Genomic DNA, 23,945 nt, shown 5'->3' with positions numbered 1-23,945 from the left:
TCGGCCTGCGGACTGAAAGGTCCCAGGTTCGATTCCGGTCAAGGGCATGGACCTGGGTTGCGGGCACATCCCCAGTAGGAGATGTGCAGGAGGCAGCTGATCGATGTTTCTCTCTCATCGATGTTTCTAACTCTCTATCTCTCTCCCTTCCTCTCTGTAAAAATCAATAAAATATATTTAAAAAAAAAAAAAAAAAAAAAAAAAACATTCTCTAACCTAGGAAAATCCCGCAATAATAGTGACATGGTCTGCATAATGGTTGTAGAAGACAATGTTTATTTGCATGAGGACACGTGTGCTTATGTGTCTCAGGTCATGGCCACTTGCCCTTCCATGTACTAAAGAATTCGTTCAGTTTGCCTTCTCCCAGAAGTTACCATCATCCTCTTTTTTAAACTTGGTTGTGACACCAGTTAACCAAAGGGGAAATTTCTCAGCTCGGAAATTTCTCTTCACTTCTGCTTTTGAAGGCCATAAAACTGAGAGAGAATTTGGCAGGCGGCATTCCTCTCCGAGGCGACACGGGCTAGTCCAGAATTCTGTTCTCTTCACCAGTCTTCATTGCTCGGGTATGACTTCAACCAACTCTTTTATGATCAGGTCCTAAGGGGTCTCTCTGTCTCTCTGCTTCTGTCTTTCTCCTTCCCTCCTTCTCTCCCTCAATGCCCGAGGGCTGAATTTATTTGCACAAATGCCAGGTGTACAGTTATGCTATGATTTGTGAAGTGTTCTGGAAATGACCACTGCTTATAGCAGCTGACCCCTGAGAGGTCAGGGTCAAAGCCCCTGCTCCCAACAGATGCGCTCCTGATTCGGGTTTGGTTTAGCAAATGTTTCCCTCTGGGCCCAAAGGGAGGTTCTTTCATACATCTGTTCGTTCATTCGAAGATTGTTTCCCTGCCTGCTGTTCATGTACTAAGTGCTGAGGGAAACTCACCTGCAGGCGGTGCATGGCACGTGCCTCTCATTTTCCCCTCTTCACACAGGTTTCTGAAGCAGCCATGGCAGCAGTGCCTGAACTCGCCAATGAAGTGATGGCTTACTACAGGTCAGTGGGGAGACTGAGACCAGTGGGGTGCAGGGCTCCTCATTCAAGAGTGCAGTGTTGTCTGTGTGTGGAGACCAGCTTTGTCCCCACTCTACACCCTTCAGTGGCAAGCAGGGTTTCAGTTAGCCTGGTTTAAATGCTGATTTCCCCCAACAAGCCCGGCCTTGGGACCCACGGGCACCCCGGTGCTGTTGCTGGGCTTCCTGCAGACGGCAGGAGGGCAGAGAAGATGCCAGGCGGGCGGCACAGGGTGAAGTCCGGCTTCAGTGGGAGGCAAGGCTCAGATTTTAGGGCCTGGACATTAGACCCAGTATCCCTCAGGGAGCACCCACGCCTGTCCTGCCACCTGGGAGTCCCATGCATATCCCCACGGGACTTACCAGCTTCCAGCAGCCGTAAGGGACATGCTGCTTGTAGTTCCCTATGAACAGGAATGACTGTTTGCAGGAAGGAAGAATAAACTTGTCTGGGAGACATAATTGAGCAGTGTCTCTGACTTTATTACAGTGACAATGAGAATGACCTGTTCTTTGAGGCTGATGGTCCACAACAGACTAAGGTAAGACCAGGAGCTTAGATCCAACCCATGGAGGGGCTTTGAGCTGGGAAAGGCTCAAGGAAAAGAGTCTGGGACACCTTGACCCTGTGGTATTTTGTGATAGGATGACTGTCACGTCTTCCAGTGAGACCGGTGCAGGCCATGCTGACCTGGCCATTGCGTGGCTCTCACACCACACCCTCGCTCACTAAGGCTTGGTGATGGCGCCATGCTTACAGAGGGCCAGGGGCACGGCAGAGGTGATAGGTTTGCTGTGTGATGTCAGAAAGACAGCCAAGGTTTCAAGGGGGTCAACATAAATTTGATTCTCCTTTTAGGAGAGGGCCTCGGCCTGCATACTCCCTGGAGCCAAGTTCTGAGACCCAGAGGAGATAACCTTGAGAGTTAACATGTCTGCCCCGCTTTGAGGTGGAAGAGTTTTTTGCTCCCTGGCATAGAGTTAATGACAAGATGTAGATGATGTAACCAAAATGATGAATTGGGAGTTGAAAGAAAATCACTCACTTGCTGTTTGATCTTAGACAAGTCATTTCACCATTTTGGGTCTCACCTGAAATGTTTGGAAACCAGTATAACTGGTTCAGTCCAGCCCAGAGTGGGGTGTGGCTTCTCCCTCTGGCCCTTTGCCTCTCCCAGCCACCTGACTGTCAGTCACAGGTCGCACAGTCAGCATTCCTCTGTGCCATTAAAGGTCTCTCCACTGTCTCTCAAGCTTTTAAACCTTAGGACAACCTCGTTAAACCTTATTACAGTTACACAGTTTCTCCAATAACAGCAAAGTGGTAACACACTTTACAAATAGCAACCACTTTTAATGTATTTGCAGAATGCTTACGAAACAGCATTCTGGAAAATAATAATTAAAAATTTGCTGAATGAGCATAGATGTATAGAAAATATTATAATCACCACTGACATAAAAATTTAAATGCATAGTGTTAGAGTATTAGGGATTCAAAAAGGTATAATGTGTAAAAAGGTAGAAACTTATGGTTAGTGGAGCAGCTATACAAAAGATACACAAGGTACGAACAGGATTTATTCAAAAAGAATGCCACAATTGGCATCAAAAAGCCCACATTCTGGCCTCTAACCTGCCACGTGCCCTTGAGTAGGCCACCTAACCTCTCTGGACTTTAGAGAGATGCGAGTCTTTCCATAGAAGCTCGGTTATACCTCAGGGTCCTCCCACCCCTCTGATGACAACTCGGTTCTCGGGCCCGGCCACCTCAACAAGCTCCCTTCCCTGGTCTTCCCACAGTGCTCCTTCCAAGACCTGGACCTCAGCCCTCTGGGAGATGGGGGCATCCAACTGAAAGTCTCCCACCAGCTCTACAACTCCAGCTTCAGGCGGGCCGTGTCGGTCATCGTTGCCGTGGAGAAGCTGAGGAAAGTGCCCATGGTCTGCCCACAGGACTTCCAGGATGACGACCTGCGGAGCCTCTTCTTCTTCATCTTTAAAGAAGGTACTTCTGAGCACTCAGGGCAGACAGATCTCTGCTCACTTCCTTCTCTGTGTCCATAACACAACGAACATTTAAACTCCCCTGGAGCTGAAACCCTAGTGAATGAAAAAGGTGACATAGCAGACCCGAGAAGCTCAGAAGGCCACATGCAGGCCTGGAAAGCTTGGTGACCCAGAGGAACCGCCCAGGATGGTCTGGTTACAAATTGCTAACTGGGCGGTCACGTGGGCCATAAAGTCCCAAGCTTGTAGCTTCCTTAGCAAATGTCACTCTTTGCCTTAAGGAACCCTGTCCATTGTTCTTACGCTTCTCAGGAGAGCACACTTTTGAAATGTCAGAGTGATTTTCTTTCCTTATGCCTGAGGGGCACAACTATAGACACCAAAGCAGGAGACCACAGACCCCCTTATTGTCCTCTGTTCCCACATACCATCTCTATGTCTCTATGTGCTGCAAATAGTAATTAACTGTCCCTTAGCCACCAAGGTAAAGGAAGGGTGTGTCTCTCCATTTTGTTTTTATCTAATCCCAAAGATATCCCTGTTCTGCTTTCTCCTGCCCCCTACATCTACCACCAATGTAATCTTCCCTGCGTTATTTCCTTTGATTCTACTGCATAAAGTAAGTTGCAAAACTACTCCTGCCCTGGCCATTGTGGCTCAGTAGTTAGAGTATCAGCATGCAGACCAGAAGGTTGTGGGTTCAATTCCCAGTCAAGGGCATGTACCTGGGTTGCAGGTTCGATCCCCAACCTCAGTTGGGGGGATGTGCAGGAAGCAACCGATCCATGTGTCTCTCTCACATTGATCTCTCTCCTCTCTTCCTCTCCCCCCTCCCTTCCACACTTTCTTAAAATCAATGAGAAAAATATCTTCTGCTGAGGATTAACAACAACCAAAAACTGCTATTCTCCAGTGCATTTTTTCAATTTGTTGACATTGTGCTTCAGGCATGTCCTCAACATCTGGGCTCAGATAAACTCTTATAAAGCTTTCTACAGAACTGGATGTTCTCTTGTCAACATGTGTTTGGCATAGCCAGCAGGATTCTAAATAAGCCCACCCAGAACCACCCTGCAACCCCGGACCCGGAGCTAGGTACCAGCAGGGGCCCACTGAGCCCCACCGGTTCCTGCTTCGCATCAGGTGATCTTGGGTGAGTTTCCTCTTAGAATCTTGAGCCTCCTTTTGCTTGAGGTCGTAGGTCTGACTTTATTTGAGCTGTTATTAGAAAACCCTTGCGGTAGCACTATAAGATAAAGGTGCGGTAACCCAGGGACTGGAGGAAAATGAAAGACTGCTTTGGTTATTTTTTTTCCTTTTTTTAAAATATATTTTTATTGATTTCAGAGAGGAAGGGAGAGGGAGAGAGAGATAGAAACATCAGTGATGAGAAAGAATCATTGATCAGCTAACTCCGGCACCACCCCCCTCCCCCTCAACTAGGGATCAAGTTCATAACCTGGACATTTGCTCTTGATCAGAATTGAACATGGGACCCTTCAGTCTACAGGCCAATGTTCTATCCACTGAGCCAAACCAGCTAGGGCTAAAATTTATTTTTCAATTATACCTGGCATAAAAAGTTATTTTAGTTTCAGGTGTACAGCATAGTGATTAGACATTTAAATACCTTATGTGGTGATCCCCCATAAGTCTAGTACCCATCTGACACCATACATAGTTATAATATTATTGACCAATCCCCTATGCTGTACTTTACATCCTGTGACTGTTTTTCTATCTGGCAATTTGTATGTCTTAATCCCTTAACTTTTTTCACCCATCACCCCAACCTCCTCCCCATCTGGCAACCATCAGCTTGTTCTCTGTATCTATGTTTCTGTTTCTTCATTTATTTTGTTTTTTAGATTCCATATATAAGTGAAATCATATGGCATTTGTCTCAAGCTGCCCCACTCTATCCTCTGCTTTCTTGCATGGACTTGCCCTCCTTTCTCTCTCCCCCTTCTCTTGCCCCTACATCTCCTCCACCTCCACTCCCTAGTGGCCTAGAGGAAACTGAGAATGGAAAGCAAGACTAGAATAAACTGGGGAAACCAGAAATACTGGCAGCTCCCTTTAGGGAAAGCCAGTGCAGGCAGGGGAAACTAGCAATGGTATACATTCCTTGGACTAGAACAGAATTAAAGAATCTAACTAGAGATTTCCCTGATCCTCTCCAAGACTCTAATGGATTAACAAAGGAACTTGATTTAACTATTAGAACATATGAAAATAGTAATTTGGATGATCAATTATCTAAAACTACCAAAAAAAGGGGGGGGGGGCGGATAAAGCTATTAAAATTGTGAATATATAGCTCCAGCAGCTCAGCAATCAGGCCAGACCTCACCAAAGGCCTTCTTAACAGGGGAAGGGGTGTGCTTCTATGGTAGAAAGCCAGGGCACCTTAAGAAGGATTGTAGAAAACTGAAATGGGATTTAGAAAAAGAAGAGAAACAGATGCACTGAGAGGACATTTCTCCGTCTTACCAATACCTTAGGAAAAAATTAAATTACCATAAAAAGGAAAACTTCAAAGGCCCTTTGATTCTAATGTGTACAGACGGACCTGCCAAACTGTCATTTTTCTGGAACACTTTCTCAGTCTGTTGAGATCTTGCTTCCGGGCATGTCCTCAAATTCTTGGTTCAGATAAACTCTTCGAACATTCCTTCATCACTGCCCTTTACAATATTAGGCCCATCGGTGCGAGGAAGACAGAGAAGCCTAGATACCAAATTGATCATCTCTTAGTTGAAACTATCCTCAAAATAAGACCTTAATAACTACTCACATTAGCAAATCACTCCATCATTCTCAGAGTGCTTCCTCTTACATTATCTCCTGCGCATTTCATGCCCTTGTTGGCCCAGTATTATTGGATCGCCATTTTACTTAAGTCGCTCTATTGCTCATCCATAGCAAGCAGCAGTGCTGAAGCTTGAACCCATGTCTTAAGGTGCCACATCCAATGTTCTTTCCCATCCTAACTTCCTCCCCACTGTGTTACAATTTCTTGAGCCGTGTGCATCCTCCAACAAGCCCAATGCCTCTCATCAGGCCTGCCCTGCTCGCTTTGTACCTAAACAATGCATGTGCTCCACATTTCAGAATCCATCGACTGCATGTGGGATGGCAGTTACGAGTGTGATGCATCCCTACAATCGCTGCACTGCAGGCTCCGGGACATAAACCAAAAATCCCTGGTGCTGTCTGGACCACATGAGCTGCAGGCTCTTCACCTGAATGGACAGGATGTGAACCAACAAGGTAAGCGGGAAATCTTGATTCCTCTTTTGGCACCCTGGCAGCTTGCTGGTCATCCACATTTTCAACAAAGTGGAATATTAAGGCAAATTATCAACATCAGTGAAAACAACATGTTATAAAAACATAATGTTTTTTTTTGGGGGGAGGGGGGGCCAGCAATGACACCACATTGACTCCCTTAGCATATTCATTTTCTGGCAAGAGATCTAACTCTAAGAAATTAGACTGCTCAAGTACACCTAGGATCATGGTCCGGCCAAGTCATCTAACAATAGTACGATATCAGTGCTTGCATTAGAAAGGGGACATTGGATGGACATGACCTAACTGCCTGTGGGTTCTTGTTTCCTGTGGTTGAGGTTGAAAGTAGAATGGTGAAGAGATAATGTGTCCGCTCCCATTTCCAGCCCTGCCCCTGTGCTCCTAACAGCCTTCCTACCCAACACCAGATGGGCCCTTATAGGGAAATTTCACTGACAAGCAGAAATGTTTATCTCTCTGCTATAACTGGAAAATCTTCCAAGTCTAGGGAGCGCATTAGCTGTGGGATCTGCCTGGCACCCTGCCACCATGGCTGAGCCCTATGTGCAGGGGTGTGGCCACGGGAGGTGCTGAAAGGAGCAGTGTGTTCCCTTCCAGGGCTGCTGACCTTGGAGAGAGGCACCCCTGGGGGGAGCATCCTGCTCTCAGCCAAGCCAGAACAATCCTGTTTCTTTAGAACTGGGTTGTGAGCATGACCTTAGGGCCTCCAAGTGAAACCATTGTGACTAAGGAAGATTAACATGAGTGTCTGTCTTTGCAGCCACTTGTCCCAGCTAAGCCTCACCTTGCCCAAGTTCTTCCCACCTGTTGCTCTACATCTTGGAATAGATGTGTGCCTGGTTTCTTTCAGGAGGCCAGCTTAACCTCTTTGCTTGCCTTTCACATTGATCAAATCGTTCTGCTCGTGAGATGGGCCCATCACCACATGACAAGATGGCTTCCTTCCTTCCTTCAATTTTTAAAAATTAGACTCCCTAACTCTTCCCTGGCACTGTAATAGGCTCTGGGAAGTCCCCAGACCTTCTCTGGGAAAAACTGGAATAACCAGCTGACCCTGCTATAACCAGTGAGAATCCATAGGGAGGTTCTTACAGAAGAGCCTAAATTAGACGAGTCTTGGGCTTGGGGTCCAGTGATTGGGCCAACCCTATCCTGCTGTGCATCCCTGAGCACAAGGCCCCTCTTCTTCCTCCAGTGGTGTTCTGCATGAGCTTCGTGCCAGGAGACGAGAATATCGACAAGATACCCGTGGCCTTGGGTATCAAGGAAAATAACCTGTACCTGTCTTGTGTGGTCAAGGACAAGAAGCCCACCCTGCAGCTGGAGGTGAGTGAGCACCAGCAGCCAAAGGCCCTTCTCAACTCCTCTGAAGCACCCCTAGCCATCACTGACTTCCAAGACAACCACCTTCTCTCCTCCCAACCCCCTGCCGCCACCACCGCCCAGAAAACCTGGGGGCAGATCTACTTGACAATTTGCAGAACTGTAAATATGCAATTGCTAAATGCATGCAACTTTCACTTCCACCGCAGAAAATTAAATCATTTCACTAATGATATTATGCCCAGTCAACACCCAACAGAGGATGCAGTGCTAGGGCTGCTCCATTTGATACACGACACTTTGGGAAATTAATCAATTCAAGAGAGTTGTCACCTGTTGTCATCTCCACTCTACTCCCAACATCACAATTCTTCCCACCTTCCAGATTTCTTAGCTAAAGCTTCATTTCCAAGTTGAAGTCGTTTTAGCCAAGGCCATTCAAAATTTTAATTTAAACACACACACACACACACACACACACACACACACACACACACACACCACAGCAAAAATCCCTGGAAACAAGGCATTCCTGGAAGCCTTAACCTAATTTTCTCTTTTAAAAAATGCCCACCTATATTATGCTCCCTGCCATCTGATGCTCAGTTCTAGAAAAGGATAAAAGCTCCGTCAGACACCACATGGAAAGTTGGGGTCACAGAGATCCCTCGGGAGTCTGGCTCTGGTCCTGGCTCTTCGGTTTCCTCTCTCGCTGACCCAGAGAACGGTCTCCCCAGAGTCTCTCTCTTCCTTCCCTCTCAGAAATTCTTCCTTCTGTTTCACTGCAGACATTTGACCCCCACGGCCTGTCAAAGAAGAAGATAGACAGGCGATTTATCTTCCACAAGAAAGAAATCAGGGACAAGGTAGAATTTGAGTCTGCCATGTACCCCAACTGGTACATCAGCACCTCGCAAGCGGACCAGGCGCCCGTCTTCCTGGGAAGTACTAAAGGTGGCCAGGATATAACTGACTTCACCATGGAAATCCTGACTCACTGAAGAGGCCTGTACCTGTGCTGTCATCCGAGGGCTGCAGAAAGGGTACAGAAGGGTTTGAACATGGCAGGGGGCTGCACTTCACTGTGGTCTAGTCAATGCCCAGCTGCTTTCCCCACATTAATTAGGGAGAAGCAGCCCCCTCCTCCCAGAGCCAACCCTCTAGCCTCTCTGCTCATACAAAGCCAGCCAGGCAGAAACCACTGCACATTCGGTTCACAGAGTCCCTCTGTCCTTTGCGCCCAGCTTCCAATAAGCAACCACTTAAACTATCTGTTTATTTATTTATTATGGGTTCATCTATTTAATTTCGCTCAAGGGGGCCAGGAAGCAGCCGTCCCAGTCTGCAATATCTAAGGAGCCCATGTGATTTGGATGAGTGTGCTGTCTTTATATCGAGCCCTTTCACCAGGCTGAATAAGCTCAGATTATTTTTATAGGAATATTTGTGAATGAGAAGTAAGATACTGTTTCAATAATTCTGAAATAAATTTCACTGAAAAATAAAATTGTTCTTATGTGGTGATTGACTTTTCTTGGATCTGACACAGAAGAGGGAAGGTAAATGGGGGCACGGGAGCCTGGCCGGGGAGCTGGCAGCCCGCTCCTCACAGAGTGCCACCAGGTACCTGGAAACATCCCTGCCCAGCAGAGCCGCCTCCCACACAGCCCCTGCTTTTCTGTTTTCCAACAAAAGGATATTCGGTGCAAAAGGCTCATCTAAAAACAGGATCAGCTGTAGCATTATAGGACTGACGGTTGAGGAAACAGCTGCTGATAATTTCTCTGTTCATTGACTCAACAAACATTTATAAGGCAAATGCTATGTACTAGGGGCTGGGATCACAGAAACAAGAAAGGTGAGGCATTCCTAGTTAGACAGGAGAGATACACAAGCAAAGGAAGGCAACACGACAAGGAGAGGTGATATAGTATCAGGGGAGTGACAGGTCTGCTGTGAAGGATGGTCACCGGGTGACATACGAGTCAGGCCTCAAGGACAAGCAGCAATCCCCCATCTAGAAACAGAAAAGAAAGAAAAGACATGGACCAGTGTGGCATGGGGATGTAAGAATGAATGATGCCAGGATTGCAGGAGTCTCCAGAAGCAACGCCAAAACACAAAAAGATACTTTTGTAACTCATATCTCAGACAAAGGAAGAATTTTCTTGGTATATAGAGTTTCTTCTAAACATTAGAAGAAACAAGAACGAAACAACAGGCAAAAATCCAACAAAAATATGTTAACAGGCTGTCAACAAAAAAGGAACTACTATTAGCCATAGCTGGTTTGACTCAGTGGATAGAGCGTTGGCCTGTGGACTGAGGGGTCCAGGTTCAATTCTGGTCAAAGAACCACATATCTTGGTTTCAGGTTCCTCCCCGGCCCAGGCCCTGGTCGGGGTTTATGCAGAGGCAACCAATCGATGCGTCTCTCTCACATCGATGTTTCTGTCTTTCTCTCTCTCTTCCACTCTCCCTAAAAATCAATGGAAAAATATCCTTGGGTGAGGATTAACACACAAAAAAAGGAAATACTATTAGATCTTGGACAGAGTCAAAGGAGCTCAGCACTACTTATAACAGACAAAGTAATAGCACTTTGACTGCCAATGCTCTATCAGATTACAAATACCAAAAGTTTAACAACACACCCTGTTGGCAAAACTGTGGGAAGATCTCCACTGTTAAGCATTACAGGTGGGAGTATAAACAGGTACAACTCCCTCAGAAGAAAATTTTATGATAACTACAAAAATTACAAATGCATATCCCCTTTGGCCCAGCAATTTCACTTCTGGGGACTTATCCTGCAGATGGACATACACCCTTGTGAAATGACACATGATTAACATTATTCATTGCACATCACTTGTAATAGCAAAAAAATGGGAAATAGCCCAAGTGTCTACAGACACTTGCTAAAGGAGACTGGCTAACGTGTGAGCTGTGCCTGGTATCCGGCCACTCCCTTCCAGGTCCTGAGTCAGGTCCCACAGGCTGTTTGAGGGGGTCACTGTTTCTCTTTCTCCGTGTCCCTCCCTCTATCCCCTGAAATCCTATCCCACCACCAGGATCAGGAAGTGAGGGTTGAGGACTCCCAGCCAGCACCTGAGCATCCTGATATGCTGCCCCTCAGCTTGGAGAGGAGCCCAGCCACAAGAGAGGCCACCCGAGCCATGTAATTTGCCTGTGAATGTTGGGTTTGCATGAGTCCTTGGAGAAGGAGGATACCGTATTTTTCCATATGTAAGATGCCCCCAACTTTTCCAACCCAAAATTTAAAAAATCAATATTTTAAACATAAAACAGAACACATTTTTATTTAGTAATTACCACAGGTAATGTTCACATACCAGTACTATGCTATTATGCAACATATCACTTTAACTTTGTTCATGTTCTCATGGCCAACCCTTCTCTCCTCATGAAATTGAAGCACCATTTTGCCTTTCCTGTAAAATCAACAATGTTCATTTCGCTTGCAAACATTCTTGCCTGACACTGAATAAGCTTGGTTGACACACATAAGCCACTCTGGCGCTGCTCCATAATCCAAGTCTTAAGCCTCTGCTCCAAGTTTGCCCATCTGCTGATTTTCCTCTTAAGGCCTTCTTTTTTCTTGGCATCTGAAGGAGTTGTTCTTCCTGTTTTCTCCACTGTCTGGTCATACACTCAGTGGGAGGAGGTCCAAATTGACTCTCTGCAGCTCTATTTCCATGCTCTTTTGCATAGCTCATTACATTCAGTTTGAATTTTGCAGAGTAAGACAATCGCTTACTGGTATTTATTTTGTTTATTTTTTGACATCTTTATGGGCTCAGAATGCTCTGGTCCTTGTTGCATCTGCACACTCTCCACCTCCACCTCCACCTCCAATTAGAGCATCAGCTGACATCAGTAACAATAAGGCTCATGATTGGAGGAAGCCTGTTTGACAAGATATGGGCAGCTACACACCCATGTGGCTCCCTCCTTGGCTGATTTCCATGTATAAGATGCCCCGCAATTTTCAGTCTAACGATTTTAGAAAAAAATAGTGTCTTATACACTGAAAAATACAGTATATGGAATGCAGGTACAGATAGGAGCATTACACACAATATGGCTTGGCTTTCAAATGAAGCATATCAGGAACACCTGGAGGAGATGACAAGCATGGAGCTGAGCCTCGGCGCCCTCCAGCCACGAGGGGTGCGGCGGACCCTTGTTCCAAGTAGACAATGTCCTCCTAATGCCCATCCACCTGCCTCTCTGTCGGAGCAGCAAGTCCAGTTCCTGCCCTGAAGGCCCTTCCAGGGCCCTAATCCTTGCGGGTGATGTTTTTCCCATATGGTAGCTTACACATCATTTACAAGCAATTTTTAAAACTGTGGCCTCACCTCTCCACCAACATATATGTTTTAGGGTAGAATCTAACATTTGTCATCATAACTTTAAATAGTTAATTGCAAATGTTATCATCCCTAGAATATTATAAATTTGACATTTAAATATAAACTGTTACATCCCTTTCATAAATGCATCCAGTAGAATGCTAGCAGTGTAGTGATTGTTTCCTACTGTCAACCACCTAAAAATACATGAGCAAATTCTTTAATGGTCAGAAAATTTACAGCATTCCTTTTTTCTCCTTGAACTGATATTTCCCCCATAAAATTTTATACTAATATAGTATGTATTGTACTTAAAAACATTTTACTGATCATCCTAGGATACTTATTTGCGACAATAAAAGTGTACTCAATCAAAATTTAATTTATTATATTTTATGTAACAATAGGATGTTGGATTTTTTTAATTCTTCCACATTGTGTCATCATTACAATTATTGTTAGTACACAATTGATCAAAGTAACAAAGATATAAATATGCTCTATTACATATGTTGATTTTCATTAGCAATATACCCTGATGAGACAGAGCTTTTAAAAAGTAGTTTGTATATTTATATATTACTTGTAATGAGAATGAGGGCTCAACATTGATCCTATTCTTCTTTTGGTTTTTCAAATGTAAGTGCTAGGAGAACGTGTACGTATAAACCATGAGTAATGGGAATGAGAGGAATTTCATTGCAGCAGTGTCACTCAACCCTTTGAAATCTTTATGAGTTACTTGTCAGAATCACATAGTCATCCATCATCCATTTAATCATCAATTTAAGTCATTATTTAATGATTTATTAACCAACAACTTATTTAGGTCCTCTTTCAGGTGGTTGCTGTTGTCATCCTCACCCGAGGATATTTTTCCATTGATTTTTAGAGAGAGTGGAAGGGAGGGGGAGAGACAGAGAGAGAAACATTGATGTGAGAGAGACACATTGATTGGTTGCCTCCCACAAATGCCCCAACCGTGGCCTATAGCCGAGGCCTACAACCGAGGTACGTGCCCTTGACCAGAATTGAACCTGGGACCTTTCAGTCTGTGGGCCAAGGCTCCATCCGCTGAGTCAAATTGGCTAGGCCAGGGCTCTTTCAGTTTTGTTGGAAGAAATGGAAACCAACAGAGCTGCCAGAGTCCCTTTGTCTGGTGCCCCAGGGCCTCTGACATCCCAGGGCAATAAACTTCCTAGGACTGGGGATGTGTGGGAAGTCTGCTGTTCCCATCTATTCTGGAGAGTAGGAGAAGGGCAAGGTCACTCCAGCCTCCTTCCCATGCTTATGTGACTGCTGTGTTCCCTGCCTGGATGAACGCCAAGAGTAACTCAGCTGATGTCAGGGTGTCAGGTGACTGCAGTGACAACACCAAAATGAGCCCTATTGCATGGAATAGGGGTAGAAGTGGGAGGCCTGGGCTCATTCTGACCTCTGACCTTGGTAATAATGCCTCTGTAATAATGTTGGTTGGGGTGGGGTCAGGTGATCAGCTCCAGCACCTGTGATTCAGTTCCTCATCAGTGGTAGGAAAGTAACTAATAGGGCAATAGGCTAGAGAATAACTGGGTGGGTGCAATGAAAGGTACTATTTTGGGTGAGGTGGTCAGAGAAGGAAGGTCCTGTGAGAATGTGGCTTGACAGAAGGTGCCAATCTTGCAAAGATCTGGGGAACAGCATGGCAAGAAGCTGTTGACATAAAGGCCCTAGATTGGAAGTAGGCTTGAATGAATGAGGCAAGGCAAGAAGACCAAGTGGCTGTAGCAGAGTGAGGAAAGGAGAATGGGCTGCAGAGGAGGACAGAGAGGCAAGGGCCAGGTCTCTGTATAAGGATTTGGACTGAGTGTGTCATACAAAGCCATTGGAGGTTCTTAATCAAGGAAGGATGATCTCATGTTTTACCACTGTTGCTGTTGTATGAAGAATGGACCCTGGGGACAGGGGGAGATGGTGTCAAGAACCCTGGCTGGCATTGCCCAGTGGTTAGAGCATTGGCCCATGAACTGAAGGGTCACAGGTTTCATTCCAGTCAAGGGTACCTACCTGGGTTGCAGGTCCCCCACCCCGGGTTAGGGCACATGCAAGAGGCAACCAATTGATGAGGCTCTCTCACATGAATGTTTCTCTCTCTCCTCTCTACCCTTCCCCCTGTCCCTTCCACTCTCTCTAAAATCAATGGAAAAAAATATCCTCCAGTGAGAATTAACAACAACAGAAAAGAGTGGAAGCTGAAAGATCAGTTAAGAGGCTATGGTAATGGACTTCCCCAGAGATAATAGTACCTTGGATGAGGGTAATAGGAGAGAAGGTGGTAAGAGGGCAGAGGAAAAGCAGGAGGAGTACAAGGGGTGCGGGCATCACAGAAACCAAAGCAAGGAAGCTCTTCTTAAAGGAGGGACCGTCACTCACCTGCCTCCTGTGCTGCTGATAGGGAGAGATGAGGACATCGAAATGGCCACTAGATGGAGGTCAATGGCAGCCTTGACCTGAGGGGCTCAGGGCAATGGTGGCTACAGACTGTAGAGAGAATCGGGTGATGCCGGCATGGAGACAGCAAGTAAACATACAAGCCTCTGGGACGGAACACAGAAGCAGGGTGTTGTCAGGGGAGGGTCTCTTCATCACGGCAGACATGTGGGCATGTCCACAGTTGATGGCGATAAGCTGGAAGAGAGGGAGGAGTTGGTGGTGTCGGTGAGAGAAGAGGCCTGAGCAGGCAGAGGGAAATAAGGCCAGAGCCCAAGACCAGGGTCGTCCTCAGGGCCACCTCATCCACCGTCGCAGAAGGGAAAGCAGGTGGGTTCCACCTTGTGGGGGGAAGAGAGAGTTCCTGCCTAATCGCCTCAGTAAAGAACAGCTGAGCGTGGGGCTGGGCAAGGTGGAACCACTTGTCCCTCTTGTTTAGCCCTCCCCCCTGCACCCCCTAAAAGAAGATGTACTCAATACCCCGAACTTTTCCATCTCTTTGTACTGGTTCTTCATATCCTGCCCTAATTCACAATGCTCTCTCTCCAACGTAAAATGTTTATGCTTTTAAAACCAAGTGTCTGCTCGTAACATATTGGTCCCCCCACAAATGCCTCTCTATGACAGAAGCATCTTGGGCCGGTGAGGAAATTGTGTTCCCCCAGACATGACACCACCGCTATTCACAGGGATGAATGATGTGAGACTCTGGCACGTTTCCCCACCTTTGACCACCGGCCCTCCATCCATAGAAAGTGAGCTCCAGATTATCTGCTGGGAAGGGCCATTCACATTCCTCGCCAACTCCTCGCCAGTACATGTTGGGATTCGAACAGTCTGGAGAATGTCTACACACTTGACACTCATCCCTGTCTATCGCGTTAAGTGGATGGAACTCCAGCATAGACACCCGCGTGCTTCCCTTTCCTGGTAATGACTTGAGGGACATTTGCATCTGCCATGGCAGTGCAGGGAAAGTCAGGCCTCCCAGCAAGCGGCTGGCGGAAGCTCCAGTCTGGAAAATGAATTCTTCACCCACAGCTATTTTTTTTTTTTCTGGCGGTAGAAATACTTCAGGACTGAGCTGGCAAATGAGAGCCTGAGACACGTGCGGGGAAATTCTGGCCCTGCTGCTGCTACTGAGTAACTGCTCCGACCTCGCTGTCTCCACCAGAACCTGCCTCACTTCCTTGGAAATTCCCCAGCACGGGGAGTTTGCAATCGCCTTGACTGCTGGCTATTTCTAAGGCTGGGAATGAAATATTTGTGGAACTTCCTTTGCAAGAAAAAAAAAAAAAGGTGACCTTTCACCAAAAGAGAAGGAAGTAAATGCTATAATAAGGTTCATTCAGTCAGCTAAGACTCTCTCATCTTCCGCATGACCTCAACAGAGGCCTCTGAGGGTGGCGCCCACACACCCTTCCACCAACTCTCCACTCCCAGGAGGCCTGCGATTCCATGTCCAGGGTGAAAGACCAGGGATCCCAAGGTCAGGGATGAAAGGACTCACCCATAAGAACGCTGTCGTCCCTACCTGAGCTTGTTCCCCAAGCCTGTCCCAGGTCATCTCCCCCCACCTCTCACTTGTCAGCCACTTGCCTCCCTGTGTGAGGAAGGAACATTCTACCTGGTCACGGAAAAGTCCTCCTTGCAGAACTCAGGCTGCTCCTCCTCAGTGGAGCCTCCTGAAGGTCTCTCCTCAGGCTGCAGGCCTTGACTCGGGCTCCTCTTCAGCTCCCTCCCCTCTCCCTCTCCTCCTCCCAGACAGAAAGCCCCATCCCTAACCGACTCCTGAGAGGTCACCACGTCCTGAACTGATCTGCAGCGTCTCTTACCTGTGCAAGACGTCAAGTCCTGAACTGATCTGCAGCATCTCCTATCTGTGCAAGACGTCTCCCTGCCCCGTGGGCTGACACAGTCTCCTGAGAAGTTACCCCAACGCAGCTGCTGACGGACAACGGGGGGGAAGGGGGGGGGGACACGACATTTTGGTGAAAACCAAATGTAACCAGTACCCTGGGCAGCCTGCGCTTAGTGAATCACAGACCAGTGATGACTGTATTTTCCTCCAGCCCCAGACCTCTCTGCCCTCTCCAGCCAGTGCAGAACTGGGTGCCCATCACATACGAGCAGCCTCAGGTCCACAGGAAGGTGGCGGATGCAAGCACTTCCCCCTGATTCTGTTCCTCTCCCAAGCCCCATTCAAAGAGCACGAAAGGGGTCTTTAAGGGCACATACTCCTGAGAATGGAAGGACAGGAGAGGAGACAGCTGCAGTGGGGGTGGGGAGGGGGAGGCTAGGTTTTTGATCAGTCAGGAAATGCCCTGCTGGCACCTCTCTGCGTTCTTTTTCACAGAAGAAATTCAAGCATTCCCAGCCCCACACAGGAGTTTTCTAAGCAACAAAAAAAGCGGGGGGGGGGGGGTGGTGGCGGCGGGGGGCGACCTGGAAAGCAGCTGGACAAGTGGCAGCAGATCCTGGGGGAGCAGTGGACAAGCCAGCTGGGGCCTTGGCGGGTGGGCCTGGGGGTGAAACAAGGAAGCTGTTTGGGAGCTGATAGAGTTAGAGGCCAAAGAAAGGCACACACTGCTTGACGCCGTTTATATAAAACTGTAGGAAATGTAGGCTAATGTAGTGGCAGGAAACAGGTCAGCTTGAGAATGAGGAGGGAGGAGGGGTGCAGAGGCCAGAGGAACCTTATGAGGGCATGAGGAGTTCACTCCCTTGATTGTGGTGATGGTTTCACGATGTTTCAAAATGTATGCACTGCACAATTCGAATATGTGCCATTTGTTATATAACAGTTTTCCCTCAATAAAGCCGCTTTTTAAAAGTGCTGGCAGGGAGGCTCCTGCCGCGTTAGCATTTTGGGGTCCAGAAAGGCAAGCCCGGGCTGGAGGTGTTGGGGGGCTGCGGGCCTCATCCCCTCCTTCCCCGGTCACTATGAACAGCTTTTTCTTTGGCTGTGAGCTTTCCGGCCACACCTGCTCACTCACCTTCGAGGCAGAGGAAGAGGACCACGCAGAGCACGGGCTGGCTTGGACCATGCTCTGCCTCACGAAGGGGCCAAGGAGGAGCGGCATGTGGTAGAAGTTGTGGCCCGTAACCTTGACCACCAGGAGGTCGCGGTCCCTGTAGCCAACCTCTGGTTGTCCTGCCAACCCCATGCTCAGTGTGGGTGACCGCCAGCTGCAACCGCCTGGAACCTTCCGCCTGCAGTCAGGCTCTGGTCCTGCGCGGGTCCCTGGGTGGCCAGCCCCAGACTGTTACTGTGAGCAGTGTTTCCGAGGAAGAAGAGAGAGAAGAAGAGGGGAGGGAGGAGAACGAGGAAGCTGAATGGTGCCCCACTCTGCCTGCCAAGGAACAGGGGCAGGCCCTAGCCCTCCTTGGTCGGCTAGCTGCCTGCCATATATACCATGTACCACGTCGCTGTACAAGTATCAAGAATGTTAAATGTCTTCTTCATTGAAGAGGAGGGGTGGGGTGGGGTGGGGTCTTGGGCTGGTGCTAGGAGAAAGGGGGTCCCCGTCTCCATAGAGTCCTGATGCTCTAATCCTCTGCCATGCCGGGGGCTTCCCTTTTCTCCAGGAGTGGAACTCTGAACTGTGCTGACCCTCTCTCCCTACTTGCCTTTGAGGTTGGAGGTTAGCATCTGAAGCTCAGGACTACTACACATTTTAAGCACATTTTACATTTTTGGATAAAGGGTGAAATAAAGTGCTATAGAGTTTTCTTGCAAAAAAAAAAAGTGCTGGCAGGGCTGTGAGGACATTCTCATTTGTGCTGACTCAAAAACAACAGGATAACAACGAAACATCTGGGTAAAAATAAAGTGACATTAACAGGGGAAAACAAATAGTCATACCCCAGACCACAGTTCCCACACTAGCAGAAGACAGCAGCTTTATTCTATAAAGGTGCACAGTGAGGGTCTTTGGGCTGGTGCCCGCAGGCACATATGAAGGTAGGGAAGTACTGAAGGGGATGACTCATGGAAGCCACTAGGTCCCGAGAGGCCCCACCACCACCACTCGGAGGGTGGGAGTGGGAATTATCCTTCATGTGGCACCAACAGAGCCACCTGCCCCAGGAATGAGGCCAACAGTGAGAGTGGGGTTTTCCGACCCAATGGCCCTGCCAGGTGGTCGAATGCCAACCCTCACAGCCAATAGGCCTCAACCATATTCTCAGACCGTCCGCTCAGCTTTTGAGTTACACACTCTCACACAGAAGCAGAAAAGCTGGGATCACTGAGCATCTGCAGAAAGTGTCTAGTCAGACGGAAATCAAAACAAAACAAAAAACAAATCCGGGGAAGAAGGAGACTTTGCAAAGAGAAGGGAACTTAAAAAATAGAAACACTATTAGGAATGCCCTCAGAGTAAAAAGAGAGTAGAACCATGAAATAAGAACAAAATGCTACAGGGGTGGAGGAGACTATCCCAAAGAACAAGAAAATATGATAAGAGAAATGAAAACTTAATAAAAGAAATGGGAGATAAGGTTAAGCAAATCCCCCTCAAAAGTAAAGCAAACTGAAAAGGACTTAGAAAACAGGATAGAAGCAATAAAAATATTCGAGGACAGTTCCAGGAGACTCAGACGCTAAAAAACGAAGGATCCAGAGAAAAAGATGAGAGGGGAAAAAACAGAGAGGAAAGGCACTTTATAGAATAATCAATTAATAAAGTTTTCAGAACTTGAGGGACATGAGTTTCCAGATTGAAATGGCCCATTGAGTGTCTACCATAATAAATAAGAAATATCCAGCCCTAACCGGTTTGGCTCAGTGGATAGAGCGTCGGCCTATGGACTGAAAGGTCCCAGGTTCGATTCTGGTCAAGGGCATGTACCTGGGTTGCAGGCACATCCCCAGTAGGAGGTGTGCAGGAGGCAGCTGATCGATGTTTCTCTCTCATCGATTCTAACTCTCTATCCCTCTCCCTTCCTCTCTGTAAAAAAATCAATAAAATATATTAAAAAAAAAAAGAAAGAAATATCCACTCCATGAAATTTCAGAACACTGGGGATAAAGAGATAATCCTATAATACCCTGGACAGAAAACAACAATCACGTGGAAATAACTGGATGTTTGAATGGCATCAGACTTCTCAGTGGCAATATTGGGAGTTAGAAGAAAGTGGAGCTACACCCCAAAACCATGAGGGGAAATTAATTCCCACCTAAAATTCTATATCCAGCCAAACTATCAACCAAACATCAGTGTAGAATAAAGACATTCTCAGGCATGCACATCCCTGAAACAATATTTCCTTCTTAAGCATCTTTCCCCAAGAATCCACTAAAGGGTGTAAGCCAAGGTAGATGAATACATAGAAACAAGGAGGGGGTCGAAGGCAGGAGGGAGATGGGAGGAGCCCTGAAGGTGAGGGAGCCCAGCGAAGAAGCTGTCCAAGCCGTCCAAGCTGGAGCAGCTCAGAAAGCGCTAGGAAATATCCTTTTCCTAAGGTAAGAGAAGCTTCCATATACCTCTGAATGCCTGAAGGGGAAATTTAAACAATTAGTGGGAGTTTAGAGCTGAATCAATGATAGTCAGAGGTGGATTTACTATAAAGGTAACCCAGCTTCAATTTTAGGACCCTTCGTTTACAAGCTTCCCTTCCAAGGCCCTGTGCCTAATTTTATATTTGTAATTTATTTTCATTTTCACCAATAGAAACTACATTCAGCCCTAATGATAAGTACAGAAAAACTAAGCAAATGAAAGAAGACAGTTATTAACTTAAGGGGAAATAAAATGTTAGCTGGAAAGGAAAAGTAGTGATTTTACTAAATGAATCAGCTCTGAATAGCATGTATTCCTTCATAATAATATATTAATTATTAATCTAAGAAAATTAAGTTATAGCTGTATTAGGAGGACCAGGAAGTGGGAAAGGTAGACATGTGTAAGGGAAGTTGGAGCAGTGCAATGAACCTAAATCCTCATTTCACATTCCAGTGGGAAGATCATTGTTAGAGACCAAAGCTTAAAGTTAAAGAAGTACTAACTCAAGCATGACATTACCAAAAGGTTACACATGGTTCTGCTAACAAATCTTAGACCTCTCCGACTCTTTACATGGAGAACTTTGATTTTTTTTAAACAGAAAATAATAAAACTACAATTTTTCAAAACTAGATTTTACAGGAAAAGAAAAAAGTATCAACAATCTTATTTCCATGATTTAAACTCATTTCAGAGATTTAAACTCATTTCAGGTTAGTCCGCCCAGTCACAATCAAAGCTTCGAACTTACATTCAAAATCAAAACTCGGTCTCACATGTGACCGTCACACCATCTTTACTCTAAAAAGTGGCGTTTAAAGAGGAAAGAAACATTAGCTTGCGCGCGCGCGTGTGTGTGTGTTTGTGTGTGTCTGTGTGTGTAAAACAAGTGTGACAAAACCTTGTGTTAGGAAGATGAGTGTGCAGATGTTCAATGTGCTCTTACTTAGACTTGTCTGAACCTTGACAATCTTCACGGTGGGAACTGGAGGTGTGGGCAGGAGTGAGAGCACCAATCCACATCTAAGAGTCTCTCTCCTGCCCCTGCTCAGCTGACCCGCCGCCCTGGGCAGGAGAGCATGTCTGTCCCTTCACTCCTCCCCTTCCCCTCCCTCTTCTGCCCTTCCTGCCTCCCCAGATTTGGAGCCTAGGAAGAGGTGGAGGGAACTAGGTCTTCCCTTCTGGGGCTTGCCAGCCAGACAAAGCATCCGGGGGTGGGGGTGGGGAAAAGGGAAGGAGTAACTGGAGGAAGCCGGGGCTTGGACTCATAAGTCCAACAGATCCGGGGAGCAGGTGGGGTAGGCAGGGGGATGTCACTCATTGGCATGAGCTGATCTGCGTGTGGCAGCAGGAGAACCTGCAGGGGAACAGCCAGAGGCAACACGAGGGCATCTTTCTTGAGCCGGTTTCTCTGCTCAGCACAGGAAGTGACAGAGAAAGGGACTTGGAGGAGTTATCACCAGAGACTCTGTCAGGTGTGAGGTAAAAGTGCCCACAACACACAGGGAGGGGGTACGACATGTTCCTCCTTCTTCTGCCCTAATGCAGAAGCCTGGCGCCTGCACACGCAGTCCTCAGAGGACAGCCCCTCCGGGAGAGATGGGCCCTGGCATGGACCACAGCCTTTGCTGCTCCCGGCCGCAAAGCCAGTGCTGTGCCCTCACAAGCTCGCTGCCAAGCTGATTGACATATGAGCGAGCCTCCGAGGACTCTGAGATAAGCAGGTGAGCTTGAACTCCTGGTCAGGAGGGCACAGGAAGCAGGGAAATTGGAATTACATGGCTACTGCAGACCCTTTGCACCCACACAGCTGTGAGGCCTGGAGGGTCTTGTTTCAACAGATTTTGCTGGGAGCCGGTCCATCCTTGCTGGTTCAAGGGACCTGGCGTATATGGCATACTGTTCTTAATATGTTTGCTCACCTTCTTGGCACTATGTGTTTTAACCAAGGTCACCTCTCCAAGAAAGGTTGTTTCCCCAGGTAGGGATTTTTCCCTGAAGTTAGGGAGGGAATAAAACTCCTTAACTAAGTGCCAGGCGGGTAATTAATCACTTTAACTATGAACAATCATGCTTAAGCTACATAATCTTTACTCCCTGGAATGGAGATAAGAAACGCCCTAACCTTTGGAATAGAGATTGATAGGATTGGAATCAACTGGTATAAATATAGATGTAACAAGACAACAGGATACAGAACCTAGATACAGAACCTAGACATAGAACCTAGACACAGAACCTACACAGAACCTAGAGACAGAAGAACTTCGCTGGAGAGAACATGGCAAAAGATCCTGGACAGAAACTGGCAACAGAACCTAGAGACAGAACCTAGCGAGAGAACCTGACTGAAGAACCTAGAGACAAAACCTGGCTACAGAACCTGGATAGAATATGGCAAGAGAACCTGACTAGAACCTGGTGACTTAACCTGGCTGGAGAACCTAGACAGAACTTGGCTGGAGAACCTGGCTAGAGATCCTGGCTAGGCTGCTGATCAACTGAATGCTGTCTCCGTGTCATTCCTTCTTCGCCGACTCCATCCACACCTTTGGGGACCCCTGGACCTGCTGGGGTTGGACCCCAGCAAGATTTACCGAGGTATGGCTTACATTTTTAAAATGCACATGTTGAAAGTGCATAATTTGATCGTTTTGACCAGTGTACACCATTGAAATTATCACCACAATCAAAATAATGAATGTATCCATGACCCCTGAAAGTGTCCTCACGTCTGCATGACTCTCCTCCCAGCACTACCCCCAACACCAGACAACTACTGGTGTTTTCTGTACCCACAGGCTAGTTTGCGTTCTCTAGAGTTTTCTACCCATGAGATTGTACGTGAGTGTGTACACCTTCGTGCCTGCTTCTTTCAACATAGTTACTTTAAGGTCATCCACCTTGCTGCCTGTAGCCTTAGTCCACTCCAGGTTACTGCTGAGCAGCATTCCACCTTAGGAATGGGCCAGGGTTTGGTCGCCCGTTCACCTGTTTCTGCCATAGAGTTGTTTCCGTTTTTTGAAATGGCAAATAAAGTTGCCAAGAGTGTTCCTGTATAAACACCTGCTTTTATTTCTTTTGGGTAAATAAAGACCTAGGAGCAGAAGGGCGGGTCAACTGGTTGATGTAAGTTTAACTTTTTTGTCTCCCCAAGTGCTTGTGCTGTTGTGCACTCCCACCAGCAGTGCATGAGTTCTGATTCTCCCATGGTCAGGCTTATCTATTTTTATTTTTTAAAATATATTTTTATTGATTTCAGAGAGGAAGGGAGAGGGAGAGAAAGAGAAACATCAATGATGAGAGAGAACCATTGATCGGCTGCCTCCTGCATGCCCCACACCCGGGATGGAGCCTGCAACCCCCGGACATATGCCCTGACCGGGAATCAAACCAGAACGTCCTGGTTCATAGGTTGACACTCAACCACTGAGCCAGGCCGGCTGGGCAGGCTTGTTCATTTTAGACATTCTTGTGGGTGTGTAATGATGTGCAGAGTCTGAAGTTGCACTGGCATTTTCGTTGGCACCCATAACGGTGCCAGGCATAGGTATAGAGAAAATACTTGTTGCTTGATTGCTCAGGCTCTTACTAAGTGGAATTAGTTACAAACTGGTAGTTCCACTGGGTGAAACTGTGCCTAGTGAAGGGACATATGCCAACACCGAGACGGGGCACAGCAGGCAGGGCAGGGATGGGTGAGAAGGTGACATGGCCCTGCTTCTGGCCTATCATCTGGTGAAATGCTGATTCAGCCAGGGGCAGCTCACTTAACTTCCCAGGGGATTAATTATCTGTAAAATGGGAACACAGAAATAACCAATTTGCCAAAGTTTACGGATGATCAAAATTACATCCATCAGTTGTTTCAATTCTA

At 46.9% G+C, this 23,945-nt stretch overlaps 1 protein-coding gene and 1 pseudogene across 2 annotated transcripts; both read left to right on the top strand.

Moving 5' to 3' along the window:
• Positions 1-1,001: 1,001 nt before the first annotated feature.
• IL1B (interleukin 1 beta) lies at positions 1,002-9,210 on the top strand (the record flags this gene model as incomplete). Its single annotated transcript, XM_081101527.1, has 6 exons — positions 1,002-1,048; positions 1,556-1,607; positions 2,869-3,073; positions 6,190-6,348; positions 7,586-7,716; positions 8,502-9,210. 6 exons carry the CDS (start codon positions 1,002-1,004, stop codon positions 8,712-8,714), a joined length of 807 nt encoding a protein of 268 aa, XP_080957653.1. The 3' UTR covers positions 8,715-9,210.
• Positions 9,211-14,732: 5,522 nt separating this feature from the next.
• Positions 14,733-21,762, top strand: LOC308526409 (nucleoplasmin-3-like; annotated as a pseudogene). The gene is made up of 4 exons: positions 14,733-14,786; positions 16,656-16,722; positions 17,437-17,947; positions 21,617-21,762. The product of its transcript is annotated as a nucleoplasmin-3-like (transcript).
• Positions 21,763-23,945: the final 2,183 nt, after the last annotated feature.

This window comes from Myotis nattereri (genome assembly GCF_964212035.1).
Source record: "Myotis nattereri genome assembly, chromosome: 10".
Lineage (NCBI taxonomy): Eukaryota > Metazoa > Chordata > Mammalia > Chiroptera > Vespertilionidae > Myotis > Myotis nattereri.
The sequence above is the reverse complement of the archived record's forward strand: the minus strand, read 5'-3'. Positions and strand labels throughout refer to the sequence as shown.